Source organism: Delphinapterus leucas, chromosome 15 (assembly GCF_059928025.1).
Source record: "Delphinapterus leucas isolate spDelLeu-1000000601 "Yukka" chromosome 15, BTC_Dleu_Yukka2, whole genome shotgun sequence".
NCBI classification, from domain to species: Eukaryota; Metazoa; Chordata; class Mammalia; order Artiodactyla; family Monodontidae; genus Delphinapterus; species Delphinapterus leucas.
The window spans coordinates 15,884,902-15,909,576 of record NC_143143.1 but is presented as its reverse complement, the minus strand read 5'-3'; the positions used below and the strand labels follow the sequence as shown (position 1 = coordinate 15,909,576).

Sequence of the window (24,675 nt, the reverse complement as noted above, 5' to 3'; positions counted from 1 at the left end):
GACCTATCTGGATGAGTCCTTGGTTAGAGTCGGGAGTCTTCATTTTCCACACCAACTCTTACCGATGCTGTTCTTTCCATATCTTCCTTTCTGGATCATTACTCTTATCACTCAATCCCATAAAAGAGAATTATGCTGGGCTGAGTAGGTCACTCCGCACCTTCATCTCAGACCCAGGATTCTAGCCTCCAGGCTTTTTTGTTCTATCAAGAAAATAAATACTAGGGAATCCCCTGACGGTCTAGTGGTTAGGACTCCCAGCTTCCACTGTAGGGGGCAGGGGCTCGATCCCTGGTCGGGGAATTAAGATCCCGCATGCCCTGGGAGCGCGGCCAAAAATAAATAATTTTTTTTAAATAAAGAAAAAAAAGAAGAGTACTAGTTTGGACCAGGGAATCCTGGGGAAGGAGAACTAGTGGAGGCATGGGCTTTGGTTAGGCAGTGAGGGTGCCTTCACAGTACAAGAAGCCAGTACATGCCCACTACCTCCCCACCAACAGCAGGCTCCTGGTATAAAATTTCCGTGACGCAGTCTCTCTAAGCAGCAGGATTCCATCCCCGATCCCCTACTACTAAGGGCTATTTACACACCCCATCAGCCAGGCCCCTCTTGAAAGAGGGCTCGTGGGAGCCCCAGAGAAAAGCGGACCCATCAAGCACGCCAATGGTCTCCTGCAATGACGCCTCTGTACTGAGCCCTCTATAGAACACTCGGGTAAAGTGAAGCTCAATGCCCCACCCTCTTCCCCACTTTGACTGAGCCCAGTCTCTCCAGGCCACCGTGCGAGCAAAGGAGCCTGAGGCGGCACCAGCCCCAGCCAAACTCTTCCCTGCAACGTGGGAACCCGGTTCAGGAGCCTTCGATGGTACTGGAAACGGGCTCAATGGGGCCTCTCTAGGAAATTGGGAATTTCACATATCGTTAGCACTCAGTTCACGTTTATTGGCCTAAAAACGAAAGAACCGGAAGATGCCCTTAAAAAACGTGGCGGCAACCTAGCTTCAGGACAGTTTCCTCAATAGCTCGAGAAACTTGCCATAGTCTTCGGCCACTCACTGACCGGAGAAGATGACGCCGTCCGGTCTACTTCGGTTCATCTGGTTCAGCGCAATCTGCCCTCAATTATAATGGCGGCGCTGCCAAATTTGGCTCCTTGCCCCTAGGGATGATGGCCGCCAGGCGGCTTCACTTAGTTTCTCACCACCCCGGAAGACGGGGACCGGCGATTGGGCGGTGCCCCAAGGCTTCGAGAAGAAGGCCCTCGGCGGTTGGGCAGTGCTGGGTAAGGCTAGTTTTAAAGGAGCCGGAGGTGGGAGCTGTCGAAGACCCGGGATCCGCGGGAGGCGGCGGTGAGCGGCGCGCGGGGGAGGGCACCGAACGGCTGCAGAGAGGGCGGGAGGAGGGAGGGAAAGAAACTTTTGAACCATCTGGTCCCCGGCTGGGGAGAGAGCTGGGCGGGGATCAGGGGAGGGCGGAGGGAGGGGGTCTGTGGGCGGGACCTCCCGGGATTGGAGTGAAGGGGGGGGGGTATCTGCTTGACAGTGGATCCCCAGGGATCCGGACTGAGTTCCTGATGCTCAAGCTCGGGCCGCCCCTGTCTGAGTGGAGCTTTGCGGAGCCGAAGCTCACAGGGAGAGGAGGATCCTCGCGCGGCGTCTGTTTGGAGGAACCGCGCTGTAGGATTCTTTCCGCGGGGGTCTAGTCTAGGGGATCTAGTGGGAGTGGGGAACCGTCGGCGTGTGGGAGTATTGCTTCGGAGTCCTCGGCCACTCGCTGGGGGTGGATGAGAATTGAAGAGGGTTCCGGCGGAAACTGAGCCTCCGAGGACTGGGATCCCAGCTGATCCCGGGGGAATCTCTGGGCGGAATCTGCAGGGACAAAGGCCCCAGGAGGCTCGGGCCGTGGGAGAACGGGGGCCGCAGCAATCCAGGTTTTCGCGGCCCAGACAGGGCGCGAGTGATCCGCTGGTCGCTGCGGCGGCAGCGGGAAGACACCCGTTCCTGGCAGCCAGGCGGGGGCGCCCTTACGCGCCCCAGGGCTCCGGCCCGTGAGCTACCGGGAGCCGCGGGCGGACCATGAAGGGCGGAGCCCCACGGGAGGGGCTGGCCTTCACTCCCGGCTCCCCCGCTCCCCCCCCCACCCCAGGCTGGAGCCTGGGATCCCCCAGGGACTCCCCGGAGCCGCCGCTTCCCCCATGGACTTGCCCGGGGACTCCAGGTGAGAGCGCACCCCGCCCGCCTGTCTTGAGCCCGGGAAACGGGGAGCCTGGTGGCCGTACCGGGGAAACCACAGAGCCAACAACAGGCTCAGGCGACCGTCCTCTGCTTCTCTCATCCTCCAGCCCGCCTGGCCGGCAGGGTCTGTGCCGCCAGCCCCTGGCTCGAGCGTTATGGGGAGCCAGGAGCCCCAAACGGCCGAAGCTGCAGCCCCTCGGGGCCCCTTCGCCGTTGGAAAAAGCCTCTCGGCGGGTCCTGGCCGTGGTCCTGGAAGATGTCATGGCTGCCCACATGGTGAGCCCCTTGACCTGAGAGGCCCCCTTCTCCCTCAGGTCCCCTCAGTACCAAAGTCAAACTAGATCACTAGTGAGGATAACTGAGGTCCAAACACCTCACACTCACACTCGTCCATCAGGCAGCCTCCCTAATGCTAGATTTTTTTTTTTGTCTTTTGTTTTTCCTTGGCTCTCACTCCAGCCTGGAATTGGGCAGTGTCTCCAGTGCCCATTCCCCACTACCAACTCTGTTGGGCTGAAACCACATCCCTACAACTCTTAAGTATGAGAAACCTTTCTGCTTTCTTCCCAGCCCAACTTCTAGGCAATCCTTGGGAAGCAGGCTGAGGACTTTGGCTCCATTGCACAGATTAGAAAAACTGAGGCCCCAAATAGGGCAGTGACTCACCCCAGGTCACCCTCTCCTGTTCATTTCTTCAAATAGCCTGGGTGACATTATCCAGCTCCCACACCAGCAGCTCAGGACACTGTCATATCTGGCCCTTAATTGAGGGCCATCACTGACCTCTTCTTTGGGGATCTTGAATGAATTCTAGCCACGATTTGTGTCATTTTTGTGGCATAGGGCACTGTTAGGCACAGGGAGGTCCTGTCCAGCCTCATTCCATCACCTTGCTCTTGACACTTCCTCCTCCCCTAGGTCCCCCTGGTGCCCCAAGAGGAGATCTCCACCCCACGGCACTGCAGCAACCGTCGGGATTCTGTCCACAGCCATCCACCTGCCTCACCACCCCGACAGGCCACGTGGTCCCCACAAGCCAGGTGAGCATGGCAGGATGGGGGGTAAGCTGGGAACACAGCTGAGCCCCACTGATATTCCTGGTCCCTCTCTAGGCCTCCCGACCCACTGCACTTATGCCGAGAGCCCTTGAGCCGTGTGCATCGGCCCCCTTCCACACTGAGGCGGCGATCAAGGACAACACCTGGCCCAGAGGAGGGCCCTTCACAAAAGGTGGACCAGGCCCCCCAACCCACTCTGGTGGTGATGCTAGAGGACATTGCCAGCTCCAGACCCCCAGCGGAGGTATGGAAACTTCAGGGAAAGATGTCAGGAGTTCAGCTGGGGGCAGGCATGCCAGTGGGCATAGAAGACAGGGGTAGGAGGGCTGAGTCTGGGGTGGATTTTGCTCAGATCAAGGAGGACAGCGTTTTAGGGTGGAAGACACTGTCTGAGCAAAGACCTATATGAAAAAGTCTTTAGTGTGAACCCAGGCAGGAATCTGGAGACCGAGAGAGTCGGGATGTGGGAAGCTACGGAGACCACAGGGGGCTTCCCTGCCTCCTCACAACCATCCCCTGTTTATATCCAGGGCTTTGCCGATGAGACTCCCAACTTCACCGTCCCAGCGAGAAGGTGAGAGGGCTTGGGAAGGGATTATCAAGATGTGCAGGCAACAGCCATTATCCAGGCAGCCAGAGCTAGGGACATCAGAATTTTCAAGTCCAGTCCTTCCTTGTAGCACTTTCAGAAGCCTTAAGGGACAGGGGATGTGCTGGCTCAGGTGGGATCTGAATCTGGAAGCTTCCTCAGCCTTTAACTTGCCCCTTCACCCCAGAACTGAGCCAAGGATGATGGTTCACCAGCCAAAGCCTCCACCCAGGGACGTGGAACCCTCATTCCAGCCATCTGCCCTGTCTGCAAACCCTCTGGAGAGCCCACCACCAGGTAAGGGCTCAGATGGATGAGACTTGGGGTTCTGGAACATTCTAGCTGAGCTTAGAGGTGTGAGGTGACGAGTTGGGGATGGGGCCTAACCCCCTCCCGGGGCAGAGCTTGGTGTATGAAGATGGGGTTTAGACTTCAGAGACCTGAAGCGTAACTTCTGAATTTAGGGCTTGGTATTTTAGGGATGTGCTTATTCCTCTGTGGGCAAAGATTAGTGTTTGGGGAGGGACTAAGGCTACTGAAGTGGGGCTTAGACACCTGCAGCTGAGGAATACCCACCTGACCCTCTCCTTTCCTCAGCCCCAGATCCTGTTCTGGAGCTCCCATCGACCCCACCGCCATCCAGCCTTTTACGCCCCCGCCTCAGTCCCTGGGGCTTGGCCCCCCTCTTCCATTCCGTCCGCTCCAAGCTGGAGAGCTTTGCTGACATCTTCCTCACACCCAACAAAGCCCCACGGCCCCCGCCCCCATCACCCCCCATGAAGTTGGAGTTGAAGATTGCCATCTCAGAGGCCGAGCAGTCTGGGGCTGCTGAGGGCACTGCATCTGTCAGTCCCCGGCCCCCTATCCGCCAATGGCGGGCCCAAGACCAGAATCCCCCAGCACCTCTCCCTAAGCCCTCTCTGGGCCGAAGCCACTCCTGCCCTGATCTGGGGCCCCCTGGCCCAGATACCTGCAGCTGGCCCCCTGCTCCACCCCACCCAAGCCGGCCACGGCCTCGGCGGCACACTGTGGGTGGTGGAGAGATGGCCCGAGCCCCGCCACCCCCTCGGCCCTGTCTCCGGAAAGAGGTCTTCCCTCTTGGAGGAGTGGGAGGCTCTCCTCCCCTCGTCACATCTTGCTCGTCTACCACGTCCACTTCTTCCTTCTCTGAACCTGCAGAACCCAGGTAGTGCTCTTGATAAACCCTCCTTAAAGCTCTGGCCATAGTCTGGGCCCAGCCTCCTTCCCTAGTATCCAGTGGGCAGGAGACGGGGATGTTGCTGTGAATGCTGTTTGGCCCTGAGCTTTGACCTTCTCTGCAGGTTGAGCTCAACCAAGAGGAAGGAGCCAAGGGCCTCAGAAGACCAGGTGCTTTCAGACCCCAAGACCAAGGTAGAGGTACAGATGAAGGGGGAGGAGACAAGTGGGAGCCTGAGCCCATGCTGCACTTTTACACTCTGCCCCGTTTTTGCAGACCATGGGAAAGGTTTCTCGATTCAGAATACGCAGGACACCGGCCCGTTCTCAACCAAACCTTACACCAATGGGGCTGCCTCGACCAGTCAGGTGAGAGGCTTCTTGTGCATGGAGCTGCCTTGGCCAAACAGGTGTAGGCTCAGATCCCCTGAGTGTGGCTTCATCTCCTCTCAGGGAGCACAGTCCAGCTTGGAGGAGTCAATTTGGTCTGGACATGGTTTATGCTTAGAACCATTTGTCTGCCTCAGGCAGCACTCCTGGCATGTCCTAGAAACTGAAATACAGACCAGGCCTTGATTATCCCTTCTCCAGGCCCACTGGCCCCAGGTTTCTCAGAGGCCTCTGCTCCTCTTTGCTCACAGGTTGAACAAGAAGGAGTTCAGCTTGGAAGAAATTTACACCAACAAGAATTACCAGTCACCCACAACCAGGAGGTGAGAAACTTTGAAGGCTTGGGGGTGACAGAGGGAAATCTGGAACCAGGGGGCGTGCTGGTAACCAGCACTCCTCCCTGCCTGGTCCAGGACCTTTGAGACCATCTTTGAGGAACCCCGGGAGCGCAACGGGACTCTGATTTTCACCAGCTCAAGGAAGCTCCGGCGAACTGTAGAGTTTCGGGACAGTAGTCTTCCTCGATCCCGGCGGCCATCTCGCGGGGCCCGGGCTGCAGCTGGCAGGACCCTTACTCCCAATCTGGCCCCCAGCCCAGATGTAGGACCCCTGCTGCAGCAGCGACTGCAGGAGCTGGATGCCTTGCTCCTGGAGGAGGAGGAAGGGGATCGAGAGCGGCCCCATCGGACTTAGAAGCTCCATCTGTTTGTCCATCCATCCTGGAGGGAGGGGAAGTCTCTGAGACAGTTATATTTTTTTCTCTGTGTTTCTAGTAAAGTTTTCGATATGTTTCTGATTCTTTCGTATGTCTCTAGCTGAGTTTGAGATTAACTGGCAGTACTGGCTGGTGTTTCTACTTTGGCACCCGAAACTGGGAAACGGGAGGGACCAGGGAAGATGATGAAGGTTGGATATAGGGAGGGGGTAGAGGAATGGTCATTGGAGATACCCTCTTGATTTGAGAATTTTCCTATGTGGAGGGATACTTCTGAGTATGCTCCAGAAGCTAATGTGACCCTGGTCAGGGTTCTCTCAGTTCACTTACATCAAGGAGGAGACCGAGGGAATTTCCTGGAAGTCCAGTGGTTAGGACTTCGTGCTTCCACTGCAGGGGGCACGGGTTTGATCCCTGGTCGGGGGACTAATATCCCGCAAGCTGCGCAGCGCGGCAAAAAACAGGAGACTGAAAGTCCCAGAGTGGACTAAGGCCTTGTTCAAGATGGTCCTGAGTTCCTCCTAACACGCAGGCCAGGAACCTGCTGCTGGATTCAAGAGCTAAGAGTAATCAGCTGTAATTAAGCACCTGCAACAACCTGTCACAGGTAATTGACCTACACATAGCCCCGTGAGAATTATACTCATTTTATACATAAGAAAAGCAAGTTGACTGTCAGTGTAATGTCCACATTAAAAGGGTAACCCAGGCAACCAGAGGACACAAGCGGCACTCTACATCTTTCATAACTTAGAGGCAGAACAGAGCAGTGGTAAAGAGCACAGCCTGGAGCTAAGCTTCTTGAGTCCAAATCTTGTTAGGAAACTAAATGTGCATCAATTCCCTTCTCCATCTGTAAAATGGGGCCGACAGCAGTACTTTCCTAAGATACTCCTAATTGTCAAATGAGTTAATATGTGAGGAGGTGCCCGGCACTGTTTTTTTCTTGTTAGCACGCGGAGACCACAGGCCAGCACGCTGCCACTGCACCGAGCGATAAACGGGATGCGGTTTCCTTCCCGCGCGGCTGGCGCTCTCAAAGCACGCCGCGTGCTCTAGCCACCACGCACGGCGGGGGATCCCGCTGAGCTGCCAGCCGGATCGTGGTATCACCACGCGCGTGCGCGAGAAGCCAGGCTGCCTGTGGGCTAAGCCAAGCAGCGGAAAGGGAGAGAAGCCGTTGCTGGCTGTCGACTGGGACCTTCCGCGACCGCGCGCCGCCCAGCGGCCAACCGTCCCCTAGGCCTCGCGCACTACATCCAGATCCTCGCCTTGACGCCGTCAGGAGACGGGCCAATGAACGAAGAGCAGGAAGAGGCGGGGTCATCTGGAGAACCGCCCCAAGCACCTACTTCTAACCAGTCGAGTCACAAGACTTGATGAAGGGCGGAGCTAATCTGACATACCCAATCCAAGATTTGAGGGCGGTTACATATTACTCACTCCCCCTAGTTTGACTCCGCCCTTCGTCTTGACGTACACTTCTCAACCTATCAACGACTAAGGCTGTAGAGGGGTGAGGGGGAAGGGGGCGGAGAGTGGGAGGAGGCCGAGAGAGGAAGGAGGCGTAGGCTGAGAAGGAAGAGGGAGGAGGGGCAGGGAAGTCCTGGCGGAGAAGAGGGCCAAGACTCCAAAGGAGACGACAGGAGGGTGAGCTGGAGTTCCCTCGCTGCCCAACAGCCGTTTCGGATCCCTTAAGACGCAAGTCAGACAGAGACGGAGGAAAGGAGGAAGAGACTTTTATGTCGGCAGACAGACAAGCTTTACCCGTCACCGTTGCCTCACATCCGGGGCTTTGGAGGGCTGGCCCCGCGGCCCCGCCCCCCCCCTCGCGCCTTTCATGGCGACCGGAGGCGGAGGCTGGAAGAGCTGGGCCTGGAAGAGGCCCCTTTAAATCTCCTTAAAGGGGTGGCCACTGATCTCGGCGGACTACAACGCCAGCCTTTAAAGGGGAAGCCACCGAACCAGATGCTGACAAATTGAGAACTGTACTGTTGGGAGAAGTGGAGCGAGTGGGAATTCTCACCGCCACTTCTCCCCCACGCAAGAAGTCCTTTAAATTTAACTTAAAGGGGAAGTGGCCGCTTGTGGAGGACTAGAAACTAACTCCCGAGCCTTTAAAGGGGTGGCCTGGTGTTTGGAGAACCCTGGACTCTTTAAAGGGGTGGCCTCTTTTAGCCGGCGGACTTGAGGCACTTTTAAAGGGGAGGTCTGCGTTTCGGGGCGAGCTTTCGGCCCCTGGTAAAGGGGTGGCCCTTCCTCTTCCTCGGGGAGAGTTGTCTCGACCCCTGGCAGGGGGCGGCCACCGAACTAGGCCGGTCGGACACCGTTGGGTCGTCTTAAAGGGGCCAGGGGCTGGACAGCTTGAGGCCTTGCCTTAAAGGGACGACCGCCCCGTTTTCGCCGTCTCGGCCCCGCCGGCCCCACAGGGGGGGCTCTCAGGCTTGTCGCCCCGGGGGCGGCGCCGGCTCCCCGGGCCTTGGCCTTGGGGCAAGCTCGGGCCCAGCAGATCCTGCTCCAAAGGGGAAGCCGTGGCCCTCTCGTCCCTGTGCAGCCGCCAGCGCCGCGCCTGCGACCCCGGGCCTGCGGACAGGCCGTTTCGGGGCCCGCCGCCTCCGGATGCGGCGCTGAGGGCGGTCGCCATGGAGACGGCAGCGGCCGCGGCTCCGGGCCCGGGCTGGGCCGCTGAGGGGGAGCGGCGGCGGGGGCGCTGCTCGCGCCGAGACCGAGACCGGGAGCAGCGGCGCCGCCGAGGTCCCGGCGGCGACGCGCCCCGGGCCCTGTTGGCCGCCCCGCGCGGCTCGTCGTCGTCGTCGTCGCCGCCGCCGCCCGCCAGGCCCTGGTCGTCAGCTTCGTCTGGAGAGCGGCCCGGAGGCCCGAGACGGCGGCGGCCGCGTCCTAGGCCTCGGCCCCCACGACCCCGAGCTCGGAAACGGCCTGCTGGCTCGGGCAGCCGCGGGGAGGAAGAGGAGGAGGAGGAGGAGGGGGGCGCAGACGATGGGGAGGCTGAGGAGGAGCCTGAGGAGGAAGAAGAAGAAGAGGAGGACTTGATCGATGGCTTCGCCATCGCCAGCTTCGCCAGCCTCGAGGCCTTGCAGGTGGGGCCTGATGGGGCCGGGGACCTTTTCAGAGGGCCAGAGAGAAGGGTACGGTTCCTGGAGGGGGTGGAGTTGAGGGGGGAATGCTGGCACCCCAAACCAGAGCAACCGGCTCCTCTGGCCAGGCTGCTGCCCCACCCTGGGGTGGGAGGAGGTAGAGCTAGTCTCCAGGGACCAACCAGGTTACCTGGCCTGAGAGCCACTTTGGTAGCCTGGTCACCCCTAGAGAGGTCGGAGCTTTCCTTTCTCCATCTACTGTAGTTCCACCTTCTCCTCCACAGAAGGATGCGTCTCTTCAGCCCCCAGAGCGACTGGAGCATCGGCTGAAGCATTCTGGGAAGCGGAAGAGGGGGGGCTCCAGTGGGGCAACTGGGGAACCAGGGGACAGCTCTGATCGAGAGCCTGGCCGGCCCTCTGGGGATCGGGCCCGAAAATGGCCCAATAAGCGGAGAAGGAAAGAGGTGAGCTTGTCCCAAATCCCTGTCCTTTAAAACTCTCTGCAGAATGTTCTTCACATAGATCCATTTTCCGTCAGCAGTGCTGCTACCCATGGTAAACAGTGACCCCAGTCTCTAAGGGCAAAGAGAAAGGCAGAGCAAATTTGAGCTTCCACTGACCCATCCAGGTCTGACAAAGACATGTCCGCAGTCAGACTTGCCTGCTTTTGGCCGACACTACGTCTGCCTCAAAACATATTGATAATTCAGAGATATAGCAAAGGGACTTAGTTGAATTATAAGTTAGATATGGTCTCTGCACACCTTTTCAAGTCGGTGTCAGTATAGCAGGAAAGAAGCAGTCTTTGAGCAAATACCTAGACGAAAACCTGAGAAGCAACAGAAGGCAGAGATCTGGGAGAGATGCTGCAGAAGCCCACATGAGGAAGCCACTCATTCTGTCTGGGGGATGGGAGGAGGGTTGTGGTTAGGGAAAGCCCCTTGGGATGTCTTAGTCAGGCCTTGAAGGATAGTTATAAGTTTGCTAAGAAGAGAAACAGGGCTAAGTTGTTTTGGGCGAAAACACAGAGATGTGAGAATCTGGTATATTTGAAAAATTGCCAGAGCATTGAGAACAGGGGGTGGGCAGTAGAAAGGGATTGAGAATAGGTCATGAGGGGCCTTGAGTGCCTTGCCGGGCAGTTTAGACTTTATCCAAAGGCCTCGCCAGTCAGCCTCCCTTACCTCTGGACTCTGGTCTTTCTCAGGCCTCCTCCCGTCATTCTCTGGAAGCTGGATACATAGTAAGTGCTCTCCACCTGTACCAGCCCCTCCCCTTTCGCTCCCTGTCTGAAATTCCCCTCTCGACCTTTGCCCCCACTCCTCTTCCCTCTTGTGACACCTCTGTCTTTCCTTCTCCCCAGTGTGACACGGAAAGCGATCTGGACGAGAGGGTGAGTGGGGCTAGAACTTGTTGGGTGGGCAGTATTACAGTTCGTAAAATGAGCTGCAGCTTAAAAGTTTCCTTGTGCAGCAGACAGAGTCTCCCCTTAAGTGGGGAACGTGTGTTAGGTTGAGCCAGAATTAGATTTTTAGGGAGGAAGTATGGGGCAGGGGATTGAGGGAGTAAGTGACAAATTATATTTGGTAACTAGAGCCAGTTGACCAAAGAATCAAAGGCCCATGCCTTGCTCTGCCATCCTCTCCAAAGTCCTTGGAGATGCCAGTGGTTCTCCACGGAAACCTGGAGTGGCTGTGGAATCCAGTTGGTCCTTCCTGCTAGCCATTAGTGTGTTCCTGTAGATTAGAGTCTGAGCTGAGACGATGGTCACGGCAGTGGGAACACTAAACCATTGTAGTCAGTTTAAGAATGTATCCTCTAAAGGTATATTTCATTTTATCCTTAGGGCTGATGTGCTAATTTTGAAACAGTGTGTTCTAACGGTTGGTGCTTTACTCCTGTAACTAACTAAATTTGTACTCCCTGATGTGTGTCTTGCTGTAGTTTAAAAAGTTGGCTGGACAGGAACTGTGGTGAAACAAATAGTACTTGTCTATCCAAACGGGGCAGCCACTATTGGGAGAATAGCGGCCCATTCTCAAGAGAACCTGCAAGTCTGAGTTTTTATGAGGAATCTCCGGATTTCTAAATATCAGCAATTAGTTTAAGAATTTTGCTAACGTTTATGGACCAAACAAATCTATAAGCCAGGTAGGCATCTGAGCCAGCAGTTAGTGATATCTGACATTTTTGATTTGCTTGTTTCTCTGCTACTTCCATGCTGCCTCAGTTCAGTCCTCCCAGCCTATCAGGTTCTCAGGCTCAGTTGCTCTACCCTTTTCCCCAAGCATAGGGCCCCCTAGAGCCCACAATCTTTGGTGGATTTCAGCTAAGTTGATGGAATAGACTTGTCACCACTACCAGTTCCTAGCAGACTCCAGAGGCTGTTGGCCTTCCTGAGTGAGGGCCCGACCTGACCAGAACCTGACCCTGTCCCTGTCCTTCTTCCCCAGGTCTCCGATGATGACCTTGACCCATCCTTTACTGTCTCAACCAGCAAAGGTTGGTCCCAAGGGCTGGGGTTGGAGACAAGGGAGGGAAATTGGGTGAGCGTGGACCTCAACTGAATACATCTGCTGTCCTGCCTTCACAGCCTCGGGCCCCCATGGCGCCTTCAATGGGAACTGTGAAGCAAAACTCTCCGTAGTCCCTAAAGTGTCGGGCCTGGAGCGGAGCCAGGAACAGCCCCCAGGGCCCGACCCGCTGCTAGTGCCTTTCCCCCCGAAGGAACCACCGCCTCCACCGGCCCCTCGGCCTCCTATCTCACCCCCTGCACCCTTGCCGGCCGCCCCCAGTCTGCCACCCCCACCCCAGCCCCAGCTGCAGCTTCGGGTCTCGCCTTTCGGCCTCCGCACTTCCCCCTATGGCAGCAGCCTGGACCTCAGCACTGGCAGGTGAGTGGTCCAGGGGTTTGGCCTGGTCTGGAAAGGCCTGGTCATTTTGGTGTCAGCCCCTGCATTCTGTGGCTGGGAGATGGGATGGTACCTGTGGGATATGACTTGAAAAGGGGTTCGGAGGCTAAAAAGTTTGAGAGATGCTGGGTGGAACAAATCTGAAGAGATTACTACAGGACTTATCAGAACCCTTATATATTCACATAGAGGGGAATCCAGTTTGTGCCGTTTCCCAATCTTATTTGCTGGTGAGACATTTTTGCAAGGCACATCTGCTAGGAATAGTGTTCTTTGGAACATACTTTGGGAAATGCTGACATCATGATTAAGAGTGCTGGCTTTGGTGTCAGTCAGACCTGGATTCAAATTCTTGCTCTGCCACTTAATGGCTGTGTGATTTTCGACAAGTCACTTGACCTCTCTGAGCCTTGATTTCTTCTTTCTGTAAAGTGAAATAATAGTACCTTCATTGTAAAGCTGTTGTGAGGATTAATTACGAGTTAATGCAGTGTTTCCCAAAGTGTGTACGGTCTTTGTTAGTGGTATGTAAGTGCATTTTAGATGTTATGCGAGTAAAATTTTTTCAGCTCTGATGTGCTTTAAAAAAATATGAGTAGTTCCTCAATCCTTTTATTTCACGTGTTACTGCTTGGTGAGGCTAAGTAAAAACAAACTGAGTTAAGTTAAAGAAGTAAACGGTACAGGGGGTTCCATGGATGCGGCAGCAATTGGGAAGGTGATGTGGAATGTTGGAGACTTGGATTAGCATATAAAGCAGGTGACAGCACTTGGCCTACAGTAAGTGCTCACTAAAGGGTAAGAATCACTGACACTGTTATTATCATCGATGCTGTCTTTGTTATTATTGTTATCATCATTATCATTCTCTTATTATTGGGAAAACTAAGGCTCAGAGAGGGGCAGTGACTTGCTCAAGGTCACCCAGGGTGTTAATGGCAAGATGGGCCTAGAATTCAGGTCTCCTGACTCCTAGGCCAGGCCAGGGCGGTGCTGCTTCCACTGTCTTAGGGTGGGAACCCAGGTGGCCTGTCGTAATTAAGCGTCAAAATGAACGATATGTTTTGTGCTGTGGTCGAGTCAGAAAAGGGAAAGTCACGTGGCCAGAGGCGTCAGAGGCAGCTGTGTGGAAAAAGGGACCTAGAGAAGGAGAGAGGGGGCTGTTGGGTGTGGGAGGTACCTCAGTCTGAGGCTGGGTTCTCCGGGTCGGCGGGTGGGGGTCCTGGGGGCCAGGTTCTACCACCTTCCATGTTGGAGAACCAGGGTCAAGGTATCGCCCAGGCTTCTGACCCCCTCCCGTCAGAGCTGGCACCTCCCAACCCCTCACTCATCTCCCCACTTCTCTCCCCAGCTCTTCACGGCCGCCCCCCAAGGCCCCGGCCCCTCCCGTGGCTCAGCCTCCCCCCTCATCATCCTCTTCGTCCTCTTCCTCCTCATCTGCCTCCTCCTCGTCCGCGCAGCTCACCCACCGGCCCCCGACGCCCTCACTGCCCCTGCCTTTGTCCACCCACAGCTTCCCCCCACCCGGGCTGCGGCCCGCACCCCCACCCCCCCACCCCTCCTTATTCTCCCCTGGCCCCACCCTGCCCCCGCCCCCACCCCTGCTGCAGGTGCCAGGGCACCCTGGGGCCTCAGCCGCTAACGCCCTTTCTGGTGAGTTTGGGGTCCTGGCCGGGGGGTGGGGGGCCATGGCCCCGGGCTTGGGCCCAGTTGGCTTCGGGGCATCTGGACCTTAGCAAGCAGCAGGGCGTGAGGAGGGAGCGGCCCAAGGCCAGAAGGGAAGGCTAGTCACCCGGGCCCAAGGAGGCTGACACGGTGGCTACAGATGTTAAAGCCTTCTCCCCCTCCCCTCCCACAGAGCAGGACCTGATCGGCCAGGACCTGAACTCTCGCTACCTGAATGCCCAGGGTGGCCCCGAGGTGGTGGGGGCAGGGGGCTCTGCCCGGCCCCTGGCCTTCCAGTTCCACCAGCACAACCACCAGCACCAGCACACCCACCAGCACACCCACCAGCACTTCACCCCTTACCCCCCGGGCCTGCTGCCACCCCACGGCCCCCACATGGTGAGCTCCTCATTGGGCCGGTGATGAGGCTCAGAGACCTGGGGGGAGGGTATGGCTTCCAGGGGAAGGCCCTGGGTTCCTGGCTGGCAGCTTACTCTTCCCTTCTCTTCCCTAGTTTGAGAAATATCCAGGAAAGATGGAAGGCCTTTTCCGGCATAATGTGAGTGTGTGAGAGTGTGTGTGCGGGTGTGTGTGGGTGTGTGGGTGGGTGTGTGGTGTGGGTGTGTGGTGTGTGGGCATGGATGCATCAATGCGTGTGGCCCTGATTGTTGGGGTCCAGTCTTCAGCTTCAAAAGCAAGAGCCTTGAGCCTGGGAGAGCTCCCTGGGGGGGATTTAGGGTGGAGGCCAGAGGACTGATGGGCAGACCACAGATGGGCTGCACCTCCACCCCCAGCTTGGACTAGTCCCCTTCTCTCCACAGCCGTACACGGCCTTCCCTCCCGCAGTGCCCGGCCTACCTCCGGGCCTCCCGCCGGCTGTCTCCTTTGGCTCCCTGCAGGGGGCCTTCCAGCCCAAGGTGAGCTCCCAATCCAGACGACACCACCACCTCCCACCCCTTACAAACCCGGATACCCCTGGATCCATTTACCTTCCCGTTCCCCAAAACCATGCCCATCCTCCTGCCCTCCCCTTGTGGACCCAGGTTTCTCCAAAGCCATGCTCTCTCCCTGTCCCAGCCCCCAGCTTGGTTTTAGACCCCTCTTATGCCTGGTGTCAGCTCTCCTGACTGATCCCTCCACTCCCCTTTCCCAGAGCACGAACCCCGAGCTGCCACCACGACTGGGGCCAGTGCCGAGCGGGCTTCCCCAAAAGGGGACACAGGTGAGGGGGGCCAAGGCAGGTCCTCGGGCAGCTGGAAGATCTGTTGAGGGAGAGCAGGGTTGACTTGAGAGTGAACCACTGATTCCTCCCTTTAATATATGGTCAGGGGTGTCCCTGAGGACCTGAGAAGAGGGAATTTCTATAAATGAAGGATTTCTCAGGCATGAGGGATAGGAATTTCATGAAGTCGCCCCAGAAATAAGATTCCTAGGATGGTGGTTTTTGTAGGGGTTTTCAAATTTTTTAAGTCACAGCACTCATTTTTTCAAATGACATCATACCAGGAAGTTCTGTCCATAAAACAATGAAAAGATAAGCTGCTTCTTTGTGAAGTGACATGGGGAGCAGCCTTAAAGCTCAGGGCTTTGGGAACATCTTGAAAAGCACAGGATCTGTTTCCTAAAGGAGAGACTAGACCAGAGGTTTTCCAGCTTCTTTTAGCAATAGTAAAGGCTTTTTTCTAAAGAAATCTTAAGCAGATCTTCATTATATAAAGCTGTTTATCAGATAGCTGCTCTTCTTCTCTGAGAAACCTGTCCTGCCTGCCCACTAACCCACTCCACAGCCTTCCAAGCAGGGCACCTCCTTGGAGCCAGGTTCAGTAACTTGGTGCTGGAGGAGAGGTGCCCGGAGTGGGAGAGATGGGGAAAGGAAAGGTTTGAGGGAGCCGCACACGGTCTCAGGGAGGTGTTTGGGGGGGCATTGGGGAGTGTGGAGATGAGGTGCCCAGGTCAGTAAACAGGTCTGAACTGCTGCCAATCTCTGCTTTGCTATTCCCAGATCCCTGACCATTTCCGGCCACCTTTGAGGGTGAGTTTGGTGAGGACCTCAGGCTGCATGAGGCTGGGGGCTGGCGTCAGGGTGTTTGTGTGAGGGGAGGGTCTTGCTTGGGAATAAGCAAGAAGCCCAAGACGTGGAGGCAGCCAGATGTGGAACAGCAGGAAGCGAAAGGCTTGCAAACCGCAGACCTGGGTTCAGACACAGCTGGCCGTGGGACCTTGGGCAAGACAGTTTATCTCTCTGAGCCTCAGTTTCCTAGGCTGTGAAATGAACCTAGTCATCCCTCAGGTGTAGGGGTGATGAGTGGGGACGTTGTGTGGCAAGGCTGGGCCCAGGGCCAGGCCTGGAGTGGGTGATGAGTGAACATTCTTTCCTTCCCTTTCCCTTTGGTCATCCTTCTGGGGCGGCAGAAACCAGGGAAGTGGTGTGCCATGCACGTGCGCGTGGCTTACATGATCCTGAGACACCAGGAAAAGATGAAGGTACTGGGGCCGGAGGGCTGGGGAGAGTGGGCCTGCCTGAGCTCTGGGCATCTACCTTCAGCAGAGCTTGGCAGAATCTTGGCCAGAAATGTTCCCTCCTGTCCCTGGTCACTGCCTGAGCAATTCCACAGTTAGCACTAGGTTCTCTTGCTAACTGGGGGGTGGTCAGAGAAGGCTCTGAGAGGCAGAGGCCCACCCAAGCCCTGTCTTGGTGCCAGGCAGCCCTCGGAGGGGGCCTCGGGGTGGAAGAGCAAGAGCGGGACCACACCTGGCTCCTCACTCACTGCCCCTCTCCCTGTCCCACGCAGGGCGACTCCCACAAGCTTGACTTTCGGAACGACCTCCTGCCCTGCCTTCCGGGGCCCTATGGGGCCCTGCCCCCTGGGCAGGAGCTCTCCCACCCGGCCGCCTCCCTCTTCACTGCGACTGGTGAGTCTGGCCAGCCCTCTCTGGGCCTGAGGTTGCCCACCTGTAGCCCGAGGCCCACCTTGCGTCCACTCAGCCTCATCAGACTCTCCCGCCTCTCCGCCCCAGGTGCCGTCCACGCTGCAGCCAACCCTTTCACGGCAGCTCCCGGGGCCCACGGACCCTTTCTGAGCCCCAGCACCCACATTGGTAAGAGCTAAAGGCATGTTGGGCAACCTAAGCCTTGTCCCTGAGTTCCAGGAGGTGTTAAGTTGGGGATAGAAGTTAGACCTGAGAGGCAGCTGGAATGGAGGGTAGACCTGGTTCCACTTGCTTTGTGACCTTGGGCAGGTTACTCTACCCCCTCTGAGCCTTGATCTCATCCTCTGTAAAATGGGATAGGGAAGGGCAGAGTAATCGCCAATCCCTGACAGCTCAGTCACTGTCTCTGAAACTAGCAGTGGTAGTGGGGAGTGTGCCACCTGGGAGAGTGGGGTGGAGGAAGGCTGTGCAGGCCCAGCGGAGAGCATGGTCACTGGCTCCCAGTGATCTTGGCAGGCTTCTTGGGGAGATTTATCCTGGGTTTGGATGGACGAGGAGGAGTTAAGCCGGCTGGCCTAGGAAAAGGTGTTCCTAGAAGAGGAAATTGTGAGGTTCCTGCAGCTTGCTAGTTACATGTTCTGACTGGCTATATGACATATATACGAAGTTAGGGTCAGGTTGGGAGCAGCCCTGCATGCAGGTGGGAGGAAGCTAGCTGAGGCCTTCAGGCGAGTGGCTTGCTGTAGAGCTGGTCTGGGTGGCTGGTGTCGGGGGCTGTGGGGTAAGAGCCTGACCTCTGGAGTCAGAGGCCCTGGATTGGGGGTTCCACTCACTGGTTAGATGACCATTGATTGGCAAGTTACTTCACCTCTCTGAGCCTGTTTAATCATCTTTAAGTGGGAATGCTCCCGTCTGCCTTATGGAGCTTGTGAGGTTAAACAACACGTTGCACCTTAAAGCTCAGTGCTTTTCTGGGGCCTGCTTGGTGATCAGCCTCTTCCCTGCCAGTCCTTGATGCCTGCTCAGAGCCGGCCGCCCAATGCTCTGACCATCCCCCTTTTCTCCTACAGATCCCTTTGGGCGTCCCACAAGCTTCGCCTCCTTGGCTGCCCTCTCCAACGGGGCCTTTGGAGGCCTGGGCAGCCCCACATTCAGTGAGTGCTGGGCGGGGTGGGGTGGGGGCAGTGGGCTCCTGTGCTCAGGCAGGGGCTGGGAGGACGCCTGAGCGGGACCTCCCGCTCCTGGCTCCCATCACTTTCTACTTTGTCTTCTGTCTAGACTCCGGCGCCGTCTTTGCCCAGAAAGAAAGCCCAGGGGCCCCACCAGCCTTCGCCTCCCCGCCAGACCCATGGGGCCGCCTGCACCGCAGTCCTCTGGCCTTTCCTGCCTGGGTCCGGCCCCCTGAGGCCGCCCGGACACCAGGCTCAGACAAGGAGCGGCCTGTGGAGCGGAGGGAGCCCTCTCTCACTAAGGAGGAGAAAGACAGGTGTGCTTCCCCGCCAGCCCTGCCCTCCTCCCTCCCTTACCTCAGTCCAACCTCCGGAGTACCTTCATCCTCTCCTCCCTGCCCCCAGGGACCTCCCCTTCTCACGGCCCCAGCTCCGAGTTTCTCCTGCTACTCCCAAGGCGCGGGCTGGCGAGGAAGGGGCCAGGCCAGCCAAGGAATTGGTGCGGGTAAAGGAAGAGCGGAAGGAGGAGGCTGCTGCTGCCGCTGCCGCCGCTGCCGCCGCTGCTGCCGCCGCCGCCGCCGCCGCCGCCGCTGCCACCACCACCGGGCCTCAAGGCCTTCACCTGCTGTTTGAGAGGCCCCGGCCACCCCCCTTTCTGGGCCCTAGTCCTCCAGAGCGCTGTGCTGGCTTCCTGGAGCCAGCCTGGTTGGCAGGGCCCCCTCGCCTCTCTAGGCCACCCCGCTTCTATGAGGCAGGTGAGGAGCTAACTGGACCAGGGGCTGTGGCTGCTGCCCGCCTCTACGGTCTAGAGCCTGCCCATCCCCTGCTATACAGCCGCTTGGCTCCACCGCCGCCACCAGCTGCGGCCCCGGGAACCCCTCACCTTCTCAGCAAGACCCCGCCAGGAGCCCTTTTGGGGGCACCACCTCCGCTTGTGCCCGCTCCTCGGCCTAGTTCCCCACCTCGGGCCCCTGGCCCAGCCCGGGCTGACAGGTGAGGGAAGGGGAGGGGCAGGGGCATAGCTCCATCCCCCTTTTCTTTTGACAAGGTCCTAGAGCTGAGGTTTCAAGCCAGGGCTGGAGGGCAGAGGTCATGACCTCACCAGCCACCTCTGAGGTCGTGGAATCTGGGAGCAGTAAGCCCCAACCCCCACTGGATCAAGCATCAGTTGGATCTTGGGGTCACTGGGAGGGCAGAGGTCACAAGCCTTTAGAGAGGTGTGTGTACGTGAGAGTGGGGGTCATTTCAGAGGTCATAGCTTGTGATCTCCTGAGGTGCACCATCGACCCTTCTGAGGGCCCCTAGGCCCTTGGCCTGCCTCCCCAAGGGCTCACTAAGCCAGAGGCCAAAGTGCCCCCCTCCTCTTCACCTACCACCCAAGTTCTCATGCCCTCTCAGGGCTGGGGGAGGAGGGGCTAAAGGAAGGGGGGTTCCATGTACATATTTATCTCCTCTTCCACATAGCCCCCCAGACCTTTTGTACATTTTTACAGGGGTGCCCCTCCCAATAATCCCCCTTCCTGGTTAATTAAATCCTAAGACTGGTGCTGTGTTCCTAGCCTCTGGCCTCTCTGTGGGGGGAGGGGGGATTGCAGTGGGGAGAGCTGGGAGGGAACAGGCAGGAACCCAGGGCTTATCCCTGGAAATCTGGGGCCCAGCAGGAGGTGGACCAGCAGGAAAAGGGACCTGGGTACCTAGGCTAGAAAGAAGGGCAAGTGCTTCCTGCTTGGCTGTCAGCCCAGGTTCCCCCCACCTGTTCCTGTTACCTCTGTGTGCCCCCATCCCCAAAGGCGCAACCTCTAAGCTTCAGACTCCACCTTAGTGGCTTGGTCCCCCCCACTCTATTTCCAAGTGCCCCCAGGATTCCTGGGCCTTGCTCTCCAGAACCCTGTTCCCCAGAACCCTGCCGCAGGCTCCTTAAGGGGGGCCAGAGAAGGTCACCATGTACCACACACCAAAGAAGGGGGTTGGCCCGAGGGTGGGCAACACAGGCAGCTTCTTCAGCAGCCTCTTGGCAGCAGCCCCAGCCTTCCCAAAGCAGCAGGTGCCCCCAGGCTGGGGCCCAACCTAGAAGGCAGGGGTCGGTTTAACAAAAACATAACATTGACTTTTTTCCCCAGTGGGACTTATTCTGTAACATGACTTGCGGATATTTATATAAAAATGAGTGTTACAATGAGGCCCCTTGGCTCCTCTTTGTGTGTGGGTCACCTGGGGGGGATTGGGCTGGGTCCTGGGGTTGGGGAGGGATGAGGACAATATTGTCCATGTCCTGATGAAGGTTTTCCCCTCCTTCCCACCTGGGCAATTTGTTCTACTTCTGGATGGATGGATTGGAGTGTTGGGCACTGAAGTTTTTCACATTTTTCTACAGTCCAGGAGCACATATTCCAGTTGACCCTTGAACACGAGTTTGAACTGCACAGGTCCACTTATACGTGGTTTTATTCCCAATAAATACCTCATACAGTACCACATGATCAATGGTTGGTTGAATCTGTGGATGTGGGACCACAGATATGGAGAGCCAGCTGTGGGACTTGAGCATCTGAGGATTTTGGTATCCATGGCAGGTCCTGGAATCAATACCCCAGGGTCAACCGTGTGTAAGATTCAAGCAGTAGGGCTTCCCTGGTGGCGCAGTGGTTGAGAATCTGCCTGCCAATGCAGGGGACACGGGTTCGAACCCTGGTCTGGGAAGATGCCACATGCCGCGGAGCAACTGGGCCCGTGAGCCACAGCTACTGAGCCTGTGCATCTGGAGCCTGTGCTCCGCAACAAGAGAGGCCGCAATAGTGAGAGGCCCGCGCACCGTGATGAAGAGTGGCTCTCGCTTGCCGCAACTAGAGGAAGCCCTCGCACAGAAACGAAGACCCAACACAGCCAAAAATTAATTAATTAATTAATTTAAAAAATACTTTATAAAAAAGAAAGATTCAAGCAATAAAGACAGCAAAACTAGATCTCCCGTTCATGTGTCAACATACCCCAGCCCTGCACCCTTCCCAAGGTAACCACTGTCAGTCATTTGGTATTTGTGTTTACCTGCACATATATATGAACATGGATAGTAGTTAATGTTAGAAAAGATAAAAGATCTATAATTTTTAAAAAATCAGTATTGGTTTTTCTTTCATACATGGTCATTATAAAACAGTTCAAATACACAGAAATACATAGTACAAAGAGAAAGTGCCTCATAATCCCATTCCTCAGAGATGGCCACTGTTAACTGTTGGGCATATTCTTCCAGTTATTTTACTAACTATGCTCAAAATATAATGAAAAAAATGGGATCCTGTGAAATGTACTATTTTACAACTATCTTTTTACACTTAACATCATTCTTTGATGTAATCATTAAAAACCAAGTGACGACTAAACTGAGCTAGGGAAGCTGGCTCGCACCCGAGCCACCCAGAATTGACTTGTTCCGAGTATACGCATCACCTTAGGAAAGATGCATCCAACACTCTCTGCTACCACCACACACACCCAGGACTTCTAGGGAGGACTCAGGCCTACCCTGCTCCAACTAGTCAGAAACGGGTTGACCAGGAGAAACTTGGCTTGCAGACAATATTTCACCTGGCAGTCCTTGTTTTCAGCTTCTCTTGAAAAATCCAAAGATCTGTTAACATTGTACCTGCTCTCCCTATGACTGTCACTTGAGATGGGGCGTATTCTCTCCAGATTGTCACTGTCCTTTCCACTCTATTGTCTAGGAATGGGGCATTGGCATGATTCAGGGCACTTCCCTGGTCCCTGTAAGCATTTGGGTATGGAATTCTCAGTGAAATATTTTCTAGATACATATATCCAACCTCTCCTAGATCTCTCCCGCAAGTACCTCAGATCTCTGATGCTGCACACCACCCCACCCCTACTCCATTTCCACCTCTGAGAGTTTCATCAGCACCAAAGTCAGAAACCTCCCTCTGTCTGATTCCCTGTCTGCACTGCCTCTTATTCTTTCAACTGCTGTTCGCTTCATCTATCATGCCAGGCGCTGAACTAGTGACTGGGGATACAGAGGTAAAACAAAAGTCCAGCTTTCCTGGAGCTTACATGCTACTGTGAGAGAGGAGCAATAAACTCATACGAGAAGAAAGAGTGAAGGCAAAGAATCCCAAGGGCTATACCTTGTTAGGGCCCATCCTCAATAACCATTGTCTTCCACTGACCCATCTCTGGTTCTGACCCTAACTTATGCAGCTCCTTAGGCAGAGGTAAAATGACAGTCCAGAAAGGACTGTCAACATTGGGGAAATACAAAACAAAACCCAAATCATTCACCATCAGGCTGCTATTTGGAAATGTGTTTCTTTGTTCTGAATGAGCTCAGCAGAGTAGCTGTGTAATCTTAAGCAGTGTGCTCATTTCTGTGCCATGGTTTCCTTATTTGCAAAATGGAGGGTTTTAAAAACAAATTTACTGATATGTAATTCACATACCGTACAATTCAACCTGTCTTTTATGACTGGCTTCTTTCACTTAGCATTATGGTCTCAAGGTTCATCCCTGTCGTAGCTTGCATCAGTACTTCTTTCCGTTTTATTGCCAAGTAACATTCTCCATTGTATGGATATGCCACATTGTGTTTATCCATTCTTCAGTTGATGAATATTTGGGTTGTTTCTTTTGACTATTACGAATAATGCGGCTGTGAATATCTGTGTGCAAGTTTTTGTATGAATGCATGTTTTCAATTTTCTTAGGTATATACTTTGGAGTGGAATTGCTGGGTCATATGGTGGCTCTACATTTAGTATTTTGGGGAACGGCCAAACTAGTTTCCAAAGTGGCTGAACTATTTTACATTCCCACCAACAATATATGAACCTGGAGTTTTAATGGTTTCTTCTACCATTACTGCATGAATTTGCTACGTTAGTAAGCATAAAGTTCTTAGAACTGTGTCTGGCACAGGGTACATACTCCAAGAACGACTGCTGTCATTGCTGGTGATGCCTTTCTGATCAGAAACTGTAAAAAAGAACTTAAAAGCTTTTGCACGGCAAAGGAAACCATAAATAAAATGAAAAGACAACCCTCAGAATGGGAGAAAATATTTGAAAATGAAGCAACCGACAAGGGATTAATCTCCAAAATATGCAAGCAGCTCATGCAGCTCAATATCAAAAAAACAAATAACCCAATTCAAAAAAATGGGCAGAAGACCTGAATAGACATTTCTCCAAAGACGACATACAGATGGCTAAAAAGATGCTCAACATCACTAATTATAAGAGAAATGCAAATAAAAACTACAATGAGGTACCACCTCACACCAGTCAGAACTACCATCACCAAAAAAATTACAAACGATAAATGCTGGAGAGGGTGTGGAGAAAAGGGAAACCTCCTACACTGTTGGTGGGAATGTAAATTCGTACAGCCACTATGGAGAACAGTATGGAGGTTCCTTAAAAAACTAAAACTAGGGCTACCATATGATTCAGCAATCCCACTCCTGGGCATATATCCAGAGAAAACCATAATTTGAAAAGATGCATGCACCTCAGTGTTCATCGCAGCACTATTTACAACAGCCAGGACATGGAAGCAACCTAAGTGTCCATCAACAGAAGAATGGATAAAGAAGATGTGGTACACATATACAATGGAATATTACTCAGCCATAAAAAAGAATGAAATAATGCTATTTTGCAGCAACATGGATGGACCTAGAGACTGTCATACTGAGTGAAGTAAGTCAGACAGAGGAAGACAAATATCATATGATATCACTTATACGTGGAATCTAAAAAAAGGGTCCAGATGAATGTATCTACAAAACAGAAATAGAGTTACAGATGTAGAAAACAAACTTATGGTTACCAGGGGATAAGGGGGTGGGGTGTGTGTGGAGGGATAAGTTGGGAGATTGGGGTGGACATATACACACTACTATATCTAAAATAGATAACTAATAAGGACCTACTGTATAGCACAGGGAACTCTACTCAATACTTTGTAATGGCCTATATGGGAAAAGAATCTAAAAAAGAGTGCATATATGTATATGTATAACTGATTCACTTTGCTGTACACCTGAAACTAACACAATATTGTAAATCAACTATACTCCAAAAAAATTTAAAGAAAAAAAGAAAGAAACCTTAAGAAAGGGATTTTTAGAGATTGATGAAAGAGAATGCTTAGTTACAAGCAGTTTGCTGGGGAAGCACATCTTTCAAAATGGGCTTTGGGGTGGGAAGCATCTACCAACGGGCATAGAAGAGGGAAGGAGGGATCTGAGCCAGTGGAGAACACAGGTTTAGAGCCTTTTACATCAGATATAACGGAGTTTGAATTTGGTTTCCACCAACCGAAGCTTTGTGTCTTGGTGTAGTTGCAGCCTCTTTCCATGGTGGACAAAGAAGAAAAATGACAATCTTACCCCACAGTTTCACTGTGATGGTTGCACGGGAATAATGCATGTAAAGGGTGCCTAGCATAGAATTTAGTACACAGTGAACATTCATTCACTAAATGAGAGTGTTGTTATTGATTGTAGTTGGAAGGATTCAAAATAATTTCCCTATTTCAAGATGGGGAAATTGAAGTTCAGAGAAGTTATATGACTTACGGGTTCAGGAGAAGAAAGGAGACATTCTTATGTGGAGATGTTAAAAAAATAAACTTTATTATTCAGAAGTTTTAGATTTACAGAAAAATTGAAAAGATTGTACTGAGGGTTCCTGTATGTCCCCCCA

The 24,675-nt window shown here is 54.4% G+C and overlaps 2 protein-coding genes across 11 annotated transcripts; both read left to right on the top strand.

Moving 5' to 3' along the window:
• The first annotated feature begins 1,039 nt into the window (after nucleotides 1–1,039).
• Nucleotides 1,040–6,265, top strand: PRR14 (proline rich 14). Of its 3 annotated transcripts, none has more exons than XM_089895890.1 (12): nucleotides 1,040–1,350; nucleotides 2,147–2,218; nucleotides 2,343–2,511; nucleotides 3,225–3,275; nucleotides 3,348–3,537; nucleotides 3,824–3,867; nucleotides 4,070–4,179; nucleotides 4,480–5,068; nucleotides 5,205–5,274; nucleotides 5,357–5,448; nucleotides 5,721–5,792; nucleotides 5,883–6,265. In XM_089895890.1, the coding sequence occupies exons 1-12, from the start codon at nucleotides 1,167–1,169 to the stop codon at nucleotides 6,160–6,162; spliced, it is 1,923 nt and encodes a 640-aa protein (XP_089752016.1). In that variant the 5' UTR covers nucleotides 1,040–1,166; the 3' UTR covers nucleotides 6,163–6,265. The 3 variants fall into 3 exon arrangements, with proteins under 3 accessions (XP_089752016.1, XP_022443995.2, XP_022443996.2); XM_022588287.3 differs by having other exon boundaries at nucleotides 1,233–1,350; nucleotides 3,154–3,275; XM_022588288.3 differs by having other exon boundaries at nucleotides 1,247–1,350; nucleotides 3,154–3,275; nucleotides 5,205–5,280.
• Nucleotides 6,266–7,743: 1,478 nt separating this feature from the next.
• On the top strand, nucleotides 7,744–20,136 carry FBRS (fibrosin). Of its 8 annotated transcripts, none has more exons than XM_089895881.1 (18): nucleotides 7,745–9,282; nucleotides 9,564–9,743; nucleotides 10,487–10,522; nucleotides 10,643–10,672; nucleotides 11,733–11,781; nucleotides 11,873–12,173; nucleotides 13,543–13,844; nucleotides 14,050–14,255; nucleotides 14,371–14,415; nucleotides 14,651–14,773; nucleotides 15,010–15,078; nucleotides 15,859–15,897; nucleotides 16,269–16,340; nucleotides 16,649–16,769; nucleotides 16,875–16,955; nucleotides 17,858–17,941; nucleotides 18,066–18,273; nucleotides 18,362–20,136. In XM_089895881.1, the coding sequence occupies exons 1-18, from the start codon at nucleotides 8,827–8,829 to the stop codon at nucleotides 18,951–18,953; spliced, it is 2,994 nt and encodes a 997-aa protein (XP_089752007.1). In that variant the 5' UTR covers nucleotides 7,745–8,826; the 3' UTR covers nucleotides 18,954–20,136. The 8 variants fall into 8 exon arrangements, with proteins under 8 accessions (XP_089752012.1, XP_089752007.1, XP_089752010.1 ...); XM_022588286.3 differs by having other exon boundaries at nucleotides 7,746–9,282; nucleotides 14,678–14,773; nucleotides 15,859–15,888; XM_089895883.1 differs by having other exon boundaries at nucleotides 7,746–9,282; nucleotides 14,678–14,773.
• Nucleotides 20,137–24,675: the final 4,539 nt, after the last annotated feature.

Bases quoted from the DNA above. Each gene is read 5' to 3' on its own strand.
- PRR14 (XM_089895890.1), top strand. From the start codon at position 1,167: ATGATGGCCGCCAGGCGGCTTCACTTAGTTTCTCACCACCCCGGAAGA. The intron at 1,351-2,146 runs GTGAGCGGCGCG...CCCCCACCCCAG, and splicing joins GGGATCCGCGGGAGGCGGCG to GCTGGAGCCTGGGATCCCCC. The intron at 4,180-4,479 runs GTAAGGGCTCAG...TCCTTTCCTCAG, and splicing joins TCTGGAGAGCCCACCACCAG to CCCCAGATCCTGTTCTGGAG.
- FBRS (XM_089895881.1), top strand. From the start codon at position 8,827: ATGGAGACGGCAGCGGCCGCGGCTCCGGGCCCGGGCTGGGCCGCTGAG. The intron at 10,523-10,642 runs GTAAGTGCTCTC...CCTTCTCCCCAG, and splicing joins CTCTGGAAGCTGGATACATA to TGTGACACGGAAAGCGATCT. The intron at 12,174-13,542 runs GTGAGTGGTCCA...TTCTCTCCCCAG, and splicing joins CTGGACCTCAGCACTGGCAG to CTCTTCACGGCCGCCCCCCA.